Source organism: Nothobranchius furzeri, chromosome 18, assembly GCF_043380555.1.
Source record: "Nothobranchius furzeri strain GRZ-AD chromosome 18, NfurGRZ-RIMD1, whole genome shotgun sequence".
NCBI classification, from domain to species: domain Eukaryota; kingdom Metazoa; phylum Chordata; class Actinopteri; order Cyprinodontiformes; family Nothobranchiidae; genus Nothobranchius; species Nothobranchius furzeri.
The window spans coordinates 17,109,103-17,121,567 of NC_091758.1; the positions used below are offsets into that span (position 1 = coordinate 17,109,103).

General features: G+C 46.5%; 1 protein-coding gene across 2 annotated transcripts in view; it reads right to left on the bottom strand.

The window, feature by feature from the left end:
- The window catches only part of znf106a (zinc finger protein 106a), a 30,195-nt gene extending 19,184 nt beyond the window's left edge, over positions 1-11,011 (bottom strand). Inside the window, exons 1-9 of one of the 2 annotated variants that reach the window (XR_008563483.2) lie at positions 10,916-11,011; positions 9,303-9,385; positions 8,956-9,017; positions 4,977-5,171; positions 2,470-4,197; positions 1,733-2,159; positions 1,568-1,637; positions 1,329-1,483; positions 1,158-1,218 (exon numbers count right to left, since the gene is read on the bottom strand). Coding sequence is in view for 1 of the 2 variants with exons in the window: in XM_015969342.3 (XP_015824828.3) it covers positions 1,158-1,218; positions 1,329-1,483; positions 1,568-1,637; positions 1,733-2,159; positions 2,470-4,197; positions 4,977-5,171; positions 8,956-9,017; positions 9,303-9,356 (2,752 nt within the window). In the remaining variant the exon portion in view is untranslated. The remainder of the gene's footprint in view (positions 1-1,157; positions 1,219-1,328; positions 1,484-1,567; positions 1,638-1,732; positions 2,160-2,469; positions 4,198-4,976; positions 5,172-8,955; positions 9,018-9,302; positions 9,386-10,915) is intronic. The other variant, XM_015969342.3, reaches the window with a different exon arrangement.
- Positions 11,012-12,465: the final 1,454 nt, after the last annotated feature.

The window sequence follows — 12,465 nt, forward strand, 5'->3', positions numbered from 1 at the left end:
ACGGTCGAACACGGAAAAACATGGTGGACTCGCAAGAACTAGTATGGCAGAGGTTCGTAAATACAGACATTTGTATGATTCAGCTCTCAAAGATCACTGTGATCAACATGTTGTTAATAATTCTTGGAGAGAAATAGCTCGCACTGTCGGAAAAGACGAGAACGCTGTTAAAAAAATGCTGGAAAAACATGAGGGACCGATATGTGAAGGCAAGGAAGGGGAACAAACGGAAAAGCGGTGATCCTGGTGGAAACAAGAACACTCCACCAATTCTAAAACTTTCATTGACAACTGTTATAAACAACAGTAATTTCTACTTCTACTATGGTGTAGTGTTGGATGCATGCCGTAGAGCTCCATGCTGCCCCCTACAGTTTGGGAGAATATTGGCTCACCGCAGAGAAAGGTCGCATGAACCATAAACGTTGCAAGTTGTGAAACGCGTTCCAAGTTCACAGAGAAACCGTTTATTAAATTTTTTTTTTCAACTCTGCCGTGGCTCAATTCTACCTCCTGAAACAGAAGCATGACAGCTTGTTTCTCTCAGAGATCCAATCAGAAGACATTATTTTATACTAGAGGCCAATCGCCTAGAAATCTAGACAGACCGAAGCAGAAGGACTTGACCCAGCAGGTTGGTCTAGCCATGCTCCACAGGAGTTTCAGCAGGCCTGGCAGCCAATCACAGCGCTCTATCTGTTTGGTGGGTAAGATGGCGTCGGCTCATTTGAAACTGCATCAGCAGTAACGTTGGACTATTTAGACTTGGGCTTTTCTGAGTCAAGAGCACATAATTCAATTTAAAAATACTTTATTAATCCTAGAGGGAAATTAAGGTTAAGATGTATTTGAATCTTCTTCGACGGTGTGACTGACTGCCCTGTTGACTGACATCCATTAGCAGAGAGTACGTCATGTTGTTCGTTATCCGATAGCCTGAGGAGACAGTTTGAAAGACAACCGTAGATTCTGATCTGTTTGTGGATTGTGGCCATCCTATATATCCACATATATAGGATGGCTTGCCAGGCTAAGAGGCCGCTGCAAATGTGTTGAAAGAAGAAGGGAACTTTAATCTTTAATCTTCTACTTAATCAAGCTTTTATGAATGACCTTGTTTTGTGGTCTTTAGGAGCTAAAAGCTACACCGATCTTACCTTGCATCCCCTTCAGTAACTCGATCCGTTTACTTCTCAGTGAGCTCATCTTCACGGAGATCTGAAATCAGACAAAGCTGCATGAATCCCAGATGGGTTAAACTACACAAATTACTCCAATGTGTTTGTGACATCACTTCCTTCAAATACAGATCGCGTCTGCAGACGTACCTGCTGTTTGGCCATCATGAGCCGCTGCACCTCTACGTAGGCAGCATCCAGCGCCGCCCGGGCCTGGATCAAGCTGGCGTCAACGTTCTGCAGAGACCGACTCAGCTCCTCCTCCCTCAGAGACACCGCCAGCAGCTGGTCGATCTGTAGACGCTCTGCACCAGAACGCCATGAACATGAACGACTGAAGCTGAGGGTGTGTGCGCGTGAATGTTTTCATCTTTTATCTGGACACAAACCTTTTTTGGATTTTACTTTTCTTCTTTTGCTGTTGTGCTCCACACAGGACGCCTCAGTGCTGGGAGCCTCCTACAAACGGGACAAAAGCTCATAAAAAATCTGCTCACTCTGCCAGAAAGTTTATAAACACTAGAATAAAACGTGAGCGTGTCTCCCTGACTCACCCCTGCTGCCCTTCGTCTCTTCCCTGTTCCCTGACCATCTAACTGCTCCGCCCCTGAGCTGCTGTCACCGAGCAACGAGTCAGAACGCTGCAGAACTTTCACCATTGCTGATATGGGTTTGTCTGGCTGCTTTGGGACTGTGGCCTGTGATCTTTCTGGAGCAGATATGGAACTGGGAGAACCCGTAGACCTTGGCTGCCCTGAGCTGAGACTGTCTCCATGCGTCGGCTCCTCTGAGGAGAGGGAGGCGAACGGCAGGTGAGCAGGTGCAGAAGCCAGGCTGCTCTCGGACAGGGAACGTTTTCTGGAGCTGGCCTGGAGAGACACATCCATCAGGGATTCCCACTGGAAACCCTCCAGGATGGGAATGTCATCATCCTCCTGACTCTGGGACTCCTGCTCATTGGCCACCATCTCTATCCCAAACCTGAAGGACAAAACACAAAACGTCAGCTGGAAGAAAAACACGCAAGAAAGCACAGGCACACGTTCAACACGGATGCTGTTAAGTACAAGTACTTACAGTTGAGTAATACGTCCCACACGGAGTACTGATATCAAACATTAACAACGGTCACTAAAGGTTTGGAGTTAGAGAGCTTTAATCAAATCTCCTGGCTGCTGATATCTCCTGCTGCAGTCATGCTACATAAAGTAGTATTGGAGTACTTTTACGAGTATGTACTGCAGTAGTCGATCCCTAACATTTAACGTTACATTTAGGATCCAAATCTCACCTTGGCATGCCTTTTCCCTGCTTCTTCCTAACTTCCTGGTACACCTGGTCCCAGTTCACGTTGCGGCGTGACCCCGAGGAGCTGATGAGCTGCATTACAGTTGATTTCAGACCAGAATCCTTTTCTGTGTCACTCCTGCGCGACTCACTCAGGTTACGCACCCGTCTGGCTATGTTCAGGTTCGGCTCGTGGGCTCCCGTTTTGCCCTTGGAGCTTATATGTTTGGTGAGGTCCCATTTTAGGCCCGGAGGGGGGTCGTGTTTGGACAAAGCTGATGCGTTTGGCCCAGAGGGGTCGCCCTCTGTGACCTGGTCCGGAAGCACCGAGCTGCTCTGGCACTCAGGTTTATCTCTGCTCTCTTTGGTGCTCCTGGCTGAGGCTGCAGGCTCCACGTTCTCCACCGCGGAGGTGCATACCTGCAGTGACTGAACATACTTGGTGGTGTCTGAAGATGGTGCGTGTCTTTCAGGTGGAGATGGTTTCACTGCAGCCGGACTACAGCTTTTTTCAGTCGCTTCAGTTCGGTTGCCTCCCTGATCTGTCTGCTGCTCCTCTGTGTGAGGAATCATCTTCACGCTATTGTCAGCTGATCTGCTCAAACACTCCCCCCTCTCAGGAACCATTGGTCTGGCTGACTCTGAGGGAAACTTTTCCCTCCTTGACGGATGGGACTTGATGGATTCCTTGAGTCCACTTTGTTTCCTGGGTGACTTGGACCGTGGCAGCTTTTGACCAGAGGCCTTGCTGTGCTGAGCTCCACCTCGGGCAGCAGGACCAGTGAGATTCTTCTGATCTACATGAAGCAGTGGCTTGTTTGTCGTCTGACTGGAGGAACCAGATCCAGTCCGAGAACTGGTTCCTTTAGCGGCGCTGCTCTGGTCTGCTAGACTGGGCTTTGGCTTTCCTCTCTGTTCCTCCCCATGATGAACGGGTTTAGGCTCAGGCTGGAGCTGCCTGTTACAGCCACTGGCTTCCTGCTTCTGGACTTTGGGAGTTTTGTGGTGATTCTCTGAAGTGTTGGGGTGAGTCTCACCAGGTGGTCCTGAGGTGACTGGATACGGTGACCAGCGACAGCCTTTGTCCAGCTTTGGATTGCTGCCTAATCCCTTAGCGTTCCGACTGCTGTTCTGGGCTGTTTCTGTTGGTGCTCCCTGGTTCTGAAGCCCACCACCTTGCACTGGACTCTGAGACTGGTGACAAGTCTGGCCGTGAACACTGGTGGACGTTTGACCCCGGGGAGGTCTCAGGAAGCTCTGATGCTGGGGCCTCGGAGAGAACGTGGAGACATTGTTATGGCCGTAGAGCCCATATCTACTCCCTTCACTGCTCAGCCAAGGCAGCCGATTTGTCTGGTAGTTAGAAGAGCAGCCATGGCCCCAGGTTTTACTGCTCCGCCCCTCCTGGCTCTCATTTCTTCTACCAGATAAATCTCCAGGAGCGACTCTCTGTAAGTTGGGAGGATACTGAGCGTGCCAGGTGGCGCTCCTCCTCTCCTGCATGCTGCTGTGGTCGCACGCTCCTGTATTCCCTGTGCCTGTGTTACAGTAGCTGCTCCTGTGCCAAGGCTGACTGGAGTCACTGAAGCCCTGCGATGGCGCCTGCCACACACACTCCAGGCGGTACCGCTCTTTAACTTCCTTCAGTCTCTTATCTAAATCCTCTTTTCTCTGCCGTTGCTCTTCTTCTTCTTTTGCCAGCTTTGCAGCTGCAGCTGCTTCCTTCTCTCTCCTACAAAAGAGAAAAGAAAACACTGAACTGTTCATCCACGTAAGCCTGGTGACACCCGAGTGAGCTCTGGCTAATTGTTCAAATCAAATATAAACGGCTGTGATCCTCGTCATCGACCCAGTGGGGTTCTGTCACCAGGGTGTGGCGGCGCTGTTGACAAGAACACATTCGTTAAAAAAAACAACTACGTTTCAACTTTGTGTCAAACCAGCTTTAAAAGCTCTTCTTTAAAAAGAGATTCGACCTGCAGGTCTAAAATAGAACAGATGATTTCAGACGCACGTCAGAAGCTATTTCCTGCCAGCTGACCTGACCTCCTGACTTGTCATTCCATCAACATTACAGAGAAAAACTCCGCTGAGCCCCAGCCTCCACTCCTACAGGCAGTCTGATGTTCACAAATAAACAAGTGGAAAGCCAAACTGGCCCGAGTACAATCTGAAGTCTGGTTTAAACAACAAAACACATGAAAAGGGAAAGTTTCTGTATGTATTTTATACTTCACACACCCTAAACTGATGTTTTCTGTGTTTCTGTTAGGAGACATCGGATCTGTGTGAACTCTGCATCTGCAGCCATGTTTTTTTTAGTCTGCAGGCTGACATCCGACTCCAGACACAGCTCAGCGTGGAGCGGAGTCTAAAAGAGGCCTGTGAGCAGAATGTGACTATACATGGCCCACGGGGACTCAGACTTGAGCGTAGAAACATGTTTACAGGTTAACGGGTTAACGACAGGTGTGTTATTAAGACAAACACTTCCATTAAACAACAACTAACCTTATCTGTTTGTTTCTTTTGTCTATCAGGTCCACCAACTCCTGGTCCAAGAAGTCTTCTTCCTGGTTGCCCACAGAAACCAGTTTGTCGGCAGCCTCCACGTTCTGCTTGTGTGTGGGACTGGAAATGTGGCTGGCGTAGTCAGTCAGGCTCACCATCTTCACCGTGCACACCCGGCACTCATGTCCACAGTCCCTGGGGAGAGATGGTGAGAGGGGACGTCCAATGGTTCCTTCTGGCATGGTTCTGGTCTTGTTTGCTTTCTCTGCCTGCAGAGTCAACACACCCCGGTTCTACTTTCTCTCAACGTAAAGCCTAGATCCGCTCAGGAAAGGAGAATACTCAACAATCCCTACAGCAAATAACAGATCAGGAGGTAGCTAGCTTAGAATTTTCTTTGTTAAAAAAAATAAAATCTCATCATCCTGATCTTGTCTAGTCTTTCTTCAGCAGGGTGAGGGCGGGAGGAGCAGCCCGGCTGGACCCTGGCAGCACGCTACTCCTGCTGTTTAGGTCCAGCGGCGCGGCACAGTGCAGGGAGGAGAGGCCTCGGCTCAGTTGGCCTTCATGATGGTGTCCTCTGCGCTCTGACTCCCTACAGAAAGCAGTTTCTGTATTTGGGCGTTTACTGCAGAGCCAGGGCCCCGCCCCCGACACAACATGTGTTATTAGAACAAGTCGGCCAGCTTTGTGACCCACCCGCCTGTGTAACAGAAACCGAGTGCAGCTGCTCCTCCTCAAACCTCTCTCAAGTATGTAGCCCTCTGGCTCCTTCTCAGTTTCTGTTTCAAACCTTAGCCATGAATGCTACCATTCTCTGACCTCTCGTGCAGCTGGCGGGCGTCATGACGATAGGGCTACAGGGCGGTAAAAACATTTACCGCAGTAGTCATCACAAGCACCAAGAGTGTTTAGGGCCCAGTCCGTTAGACTGGACCAGGGTGGTTCGGAAAACGTTGTTCCCTTAATAAATGAAATCATCTGATAACTACATTTTAACTACATCTGCTGCTTTTGGGTAAATAGCATTCCTTGGTGCAGTCTGCTTTATGGAAGTAAAGATGTAACACATCCAGTTTAGTGTTTTATGAAACACATTCCACCATGTTTGCACATCAGGACCCGAGCAACATTCTTCCATCTCAGCAGCGGATCACACGCCTTCATATCATCTAAGCCAGCCGTTTGCTTTCCAACGGTCATGCCTGCTGTTCCATAGAGATTGTGTCTAAATATATGAGCTGTAGTGGAGACAGCTGACCGCATACCCACTGGCCTGGATTCTGCAGGCACGTGCGCTCATGTGCTTCGGAAAAAACTAGAACCGGACAGTACTCTTCAGACAAACGAAAATGTGTTAAATGAGTTTGAACTTAATGGTATGATGACAAATATCAATGGATACAGTGTTCTGCACCTGGTCGCAGGTCACCAACCCCCCTCTGGAGACAGACCTGGAAGTGGGGCATGTTAGCGGGAGCTTGGTGGCCAGGCTTTCACTCACGGAGTACAGCCAGGCACAGCCCAAAAAGACCCCACCCCCCCCTTCCATGGGCTCATCACTCATGGGAGGGGCCAAAGGGGTCTGGTCCATTGTGTGATGGGCAGGGACCTTGGTGTTCTGATCCTCGGCAACAAAAGCTAGCTCTCGGTACGTGGAATGTCATCTCTTTGGTGGGGAGTTGGTGTGAGAGGTTGAGAGGGTCCGGCTAGATAGTCGGACTCACCTCAACACACAACTTTGGCTCCAGAGAAGGTTTCCTTGAGAGGGATTGGATTTTATACCACTCTGGAGCTTTCCCTATTGAGAGGTGCCAAGCAACGGTGGGCATACTTGTTGCCCCCATCTTGATGTCTGTGTGTTGGGGTTTACCCCGGTGAACGAGATGGGGGCCTCCCTCCGCCTACGTGTGGGGGGACGGGTCCAGACTGTTGTTGATGCTCATGCACTAAACTGCAGGTCAGGCTACCCGCTCTTCTTGGAGTCCTTAGAGGGGGGTGCTGGAGAGTACTCCTTCTGGTGACTCCATCGTTCTTCTGGGGACTTCAATGCTCACGTGGGCAACAACAGTAAGATCTGGAGAGGTGTGGTAGGGAGGAACAGCCCTCCTGATCTGAATCCAAGTGGTGCTTCATTATTGGTCATAAAGCTCCTTGGTGGCAAGGTTGCGGGGGTGGATGAGCTCTGCCCAGAGCTCCTTAAGGCTCTGGTTGTTGTGTGGCTGTGTTGGCTGACGCGGCCCTGCAATATCGCGTGGACATCGGGGGCTGTTCCACTGGACTGGCTGACAGAGGTGGTGATCCCCCTATTTAAAAAGAAGGACCGCAGGTTGTGTTCCAACTACAGAGGGATCACACTCCTGAGCCTCCTTGGTAAGGTCTATTCAGGGGTTCTGGAGAGGAGGGTCCGACGGGTAGTCGAACCTCAGATTCTGGACCAGCTCTATATCCTTAAGGGAGTCCTGGAGAGTGCGTGGGAGTTCGCACAACCAATATAAATATGTTTTGTGGATTCAACAGCATCCCTCAGGGGGCCCTTTGGGGGGGTTCTCCAGGAGTATGGGGTACCAGGCCCTCTGATACAGGCAGCTAGGTCCCCGTATGACCGGTGTCAGAGTTTGGGTCTGCATTACCGGCAGTAAGTCGAGCTCATTTCCTGTGAGAGTTGGACTCTGCCAAGGCTGCCCTTTGTCACAGAATCTGTTCATAACTTTTATGGACAGGATTTCTAGGCACAGCTATGGTGTTGAGGGGAGGCAATGTGGTGGCCTAAGGATTGCGTCTCTGCTTTTTGCAGATGATGTGGTCCTGTTAGCTTCATCAAAACATGAGCTCCAGCTTTTGCTGGAGCGGTTCGCAGTCGAGTGTGAGAGGCAGCTGGGATTAGAATCAGCTCCTCTAACTCCGAGACTATGGTCTTAAGAAAAGGAATGAGGAGCTGCCTCAAGTGGAGAAGTCAAAGTATCTCGGGGTCTTATGCATGTGTGAGGGAAAGATGGAGCGTGAGTTCAATAGGTGCTGTGTCTGCAGTGATGCTGGCGTTGTACTGGTCTGTCATGGTGGAGAGAGAGCTGAGCCAGATTATGAAGCTCTTGATTTACCGGTCGATGTACGTTCCTACCCTCACCTATGGTCACGAGCTTTGGGTAGTGACCAAAAGAACGAGATCACTGATACAAGTGGCCAAAATTCGTTTTCTCTGCAGGGTGTCTAGGCTCTCCCTTTGAGATAGGGTGAGAAGCTCAGCAACCTGGGAAAGGCTTAAGAGTAGATAAATGACCCGCACTATACAAGTGCGGGTCATTTATCATTTATCACTTGTATAGCGCCTCTCAGAGTAAAGACTCCAAAGTGCTTTACACTACAGTGTATCATTCATCCATTCACACACACACATTCACACACTCACACACTGATGGTGATGAGCTATGATGTAGCCACAGCTGCCCTGGGGCGCACTGACAGAGGTGAGGCTGCCGAGCACAAGCGCCACCGGTCCCTCCGACCACCACCAGCAGGCAAGGTGGGTTAACTGTCTTGCCCAAGGACACAACAGCAGAATTCTCTGTCCAGAGCCGGGATCGAATCTGCAACCTTCTGATTACTGGACAACCCGCTCAACCTGTTGAGCTACTGCTGCCCCAGATTTGGTTCAGGCATCTGGTGAGGATGCCTCCTGGACGCCTCCCTGGTAAAGTTTTCCAGGAACGTCCAACCAGAAGGAGAACCAAAGAAAGATCCAGAACATGCTGGAGGGACTATGTTTCTCGGCTGGCCAGGGAACACCTTAGGATTCCCTGGAAAAGCTGGAGAGAGGGAGGTCTGGGCCTCTCTGCTTAGGCTGCTGCTCCTGTGACCTGAACCCAGATAAGCGGACGATAATGGACGGGTGGATGGATGGTAATCTACAAGCATTTCCAGCAGAGCTCTGAGGTGTAGGTGTAATCAAACAATTCATCTCCCAGTTCCAACAACTCACCGGCCTTTGAGCTTCTCCAGCTCACGGTGGTGGAGCATACTTCTCATGTGTTCGTCCATTTCCTGCAAAATACAGAAATGATGTCTAACTTAAAGCAACAGCAGACGTTGTAGTTTAATGCAGCCTCATGCAGCAAAAGAGGTCTTTTGGTGCACACAAACAGGTATGATAAACATATCAAACCACAGGCAGAAGATGATGCAAAGAAATGTCAACACAGAACAAAACTGGCATTTATACTTGGATTTAAAAGCAGTTTAGTTATTTATATCTGGTTTGTCTGATAAGAGCTCCAAACTCTATATATACACTGTTGCTTGGATTTAAAAAACTTCAGGGTTGATTACCTGTTTGGAAATGCAGACAGTTTCACAGAGGAGGCACTTCCTGTTTCTGATCATTTTGAATGGGGGTGGATCTCAGCCCATCACTGGGGAGAGGGAGGGGGAGCGTAAGATCAATCAGGTCAAATTAAGCAACTTCTAAAGTACCACCATGTCTCTGTGGATGTTCCATATTTTAAACAACAACTCAGACTCTTCCAGCCAACACCAGCAAGCCCTGAGCAGCTATTCAGCCCGCACCTTGGTACCGCAGCTCAAATAGGGCCGTAGTTCCACCTGGACACTGATCTGATTACAGTCCGCGGCTCAGCAATTATCGGACCGAGCCGCGACAGTCACAGAGCTGTCTGGGCACGTTCAGGATAGTATACCAGCCCCAATTTAAAGGTTCTCTCATTTTTAAACTAACTTGTGTAACTCCTGCACGTAGATCTAAGGTGATGTAAAGAAAACAGCTTATCTGGCTTACAGAAAGTCGAGGTGATCGCTCCTTCCAGACTGTTGCACCCCGACTTTGGAATGATCTTCCCTTATCCTTATGTAGCACTGACAGTCTGGACACTTTTAAAAACAGCTAAAGATGACCCTTTTATTTAAAGCTGCTTTTACCTAAACATTTTATTTTCTTGTTTTTTACTCAAATTTGTAATCATCTTTCATCTTTTAATAAATTTTTTATTATTTTATGACTTTATTTTTTCTGATGTAAATCTATTTCTATTTTGACATCATTATGGTTTTCTGACTTAGTTTTATTTTGTTTTGATCTATGTGAAGCACTTTGTGATTCTATGTCTGTGATAGGTGCAGCATAAATAAAATTTACTTACATGATTACTTTTCCCTGAAAGGTGATTGCACCGCAAAATATATCACAATATCTGTGTGTGTGTGTGTGTGTGTGTGTGTGTGTGTGTGTGTGAGAGAGAGAGATATCAAGAAGTGTAAACATCTGCTCATGGATTGTTATATTCTCAGTTAGCTCTGTCTCTAATGTCCAGTTTAGACAACAGTTTGTCTGGAATCAAACCCCAACTTGAATGAAAATGGGGGGAAAAAGTCTTATGAGGCGAACTATTATGCAACTACAATTACTGAATAACAAAAACAGTTAAAATTACACTTCATTTAGCTTGCTAACATTCATCCCGGGGCAGAAGTTCCAACACAAGCGGCATTAACATTAAAAATGTAATGTTATAATAATCCCGTTAAGCATCTTTAACCTCTTTGCTGAATGGCAATGATAATAAGTATCGTTTGGCATCTCCCAGCAGCAGTGCAACTAGCATGATATTAGCTTAGCTAAAGCTAGGTTAAACAGGAATAACTGGGACCCTCTAGGAACAACTAGAGGACAGTGATTATACACATCATGACTTTCAACAGAATGTTTGTCCTCTGAAGCAGCTTGTTAAAGAACGTTGGTTAGGAGCAGTGATTGTAGAAAGAGAGGTATGGGTTACAGCTACAGTCAACACGCTAATAATAACTTGGACTTCAGCTGTCCCAGTTAAATGCGATAAATTCCCATATTCTAAAAACATGACAGGGATGTACATAAAATGTGCTATTTCATCCATTGCATATTTGTCAAAAAGACAACTTTCAAGTACCTTTACAACTTCCAAATATGTGCAGGACTGTTTACTGGTCCACTGGGATGCTAAAAAAACAGTAAATAACATGAACCTGTAGTCCCCGCCCCATCAGAAAACTACTTCCGGTGATGCGTTCACAGTCACTGGCAGCGTAGAAAAACTGGAAACCAGCGCCACATGTGCTCCGGTGCAAATGTGATGAACTGATGAAGTTTCTTCTCCTAAAACCTGTGTTTTCATCATGTGTTAATAAACGAACGAGAATTAAGGGCATTTGCATTAACCAGAATATTTTCTGAGGATGTTTTTCTACTGGTTGCACACGAATGAACCACCAGGTGATGCCACACCATGACCACCACTCCAGAGTGGACCAGGGGACAGAATGAGAAGGCAAGCGACATGATCAGGATGCACATTTTTCTGGCTTTTACAAGAAAACTATGGATTGTTTTATATATATTAGCCAAGCTGCAAAGCCAAATGTTATTATAAGATATGTAAATGTGCTATAGGTAGTTAGTTCATTACACCATATCAATAATTCAATAATAATCAGTAATATTTCTGATAATTAAATCTATGTTATTGTAATTCAAAATAAGTGTAAACAAGTCATCCTGACAAATCAAACCTATAATCTATTCTTCAAGGTAATGACCATATTAAGACTGTTCTCTAACATGTTATGTTCTAATCAAAGCTAATGATGAGTTTACTTTGTACTCAGATTCAATTGTTCTCATTCAATGCAAGTTGGAGATAAGGAAGAATAAATGTTGTGCCTCAGGACAGCATGAAGATATAAATAAAATATAATATAATAAATAAGACACGTACATTTGAATGAAAATGCTTTCTGAAACACAATTGTTAAAAGACTGGTAATATTTAATTTTAAAATGTCCATAAACACACGATTTATTTTAACATTCATTCCCTTACTTGGTATTATGAAAACAAGGCCATGTTTAAAACCTAGTTCCCTTTAAAGGCCACATTTTCACAGTTTTACATAAAAATAGTTGTAAAAGTGTTTTGTTTTTCATTATTTTACTTGTGTGCAACATTTTTCCCAGGAATGTTTTAGAAAGTAACTTGAAAGAACATTCTCTTTGTTAAAGGTGCAATATGTAAGAATTCTATAGTGAAATAATCAGAAAACAGTCTAATGTCTATCATGTTGAAAGGAAGGTAACATTGAAACAGATTTCCCTCTCAGCCAGTTGGAGAGGTTGTCAGTTTTTCTCCTTTAAAAAAACAAAAACAAAAGAGGGATGTAGTTGATGTTTACAATCTGTGAGCCCGCAGGGTCGCCAAGTCTGTGCCAACTAACGCTGCAGCGGTGGCATTTGTTATTCGACACCGGCAGGCAAAAGAACCGATGGCAGTAAAAAACAGCGACCCAGAAGTTATTTCTTGTACCCCTTAGAAGCTACGTCATCTTTTTGTTTTATTCTTAATATCTGGTGAAGAAGGCTAGAGGCTAACATTGAGCTAACAATGCTACCAGTGAATCTGAAGCAAGCAGTCTGCTCTAAAAATATCTCAAGCTCCTTTTTCAA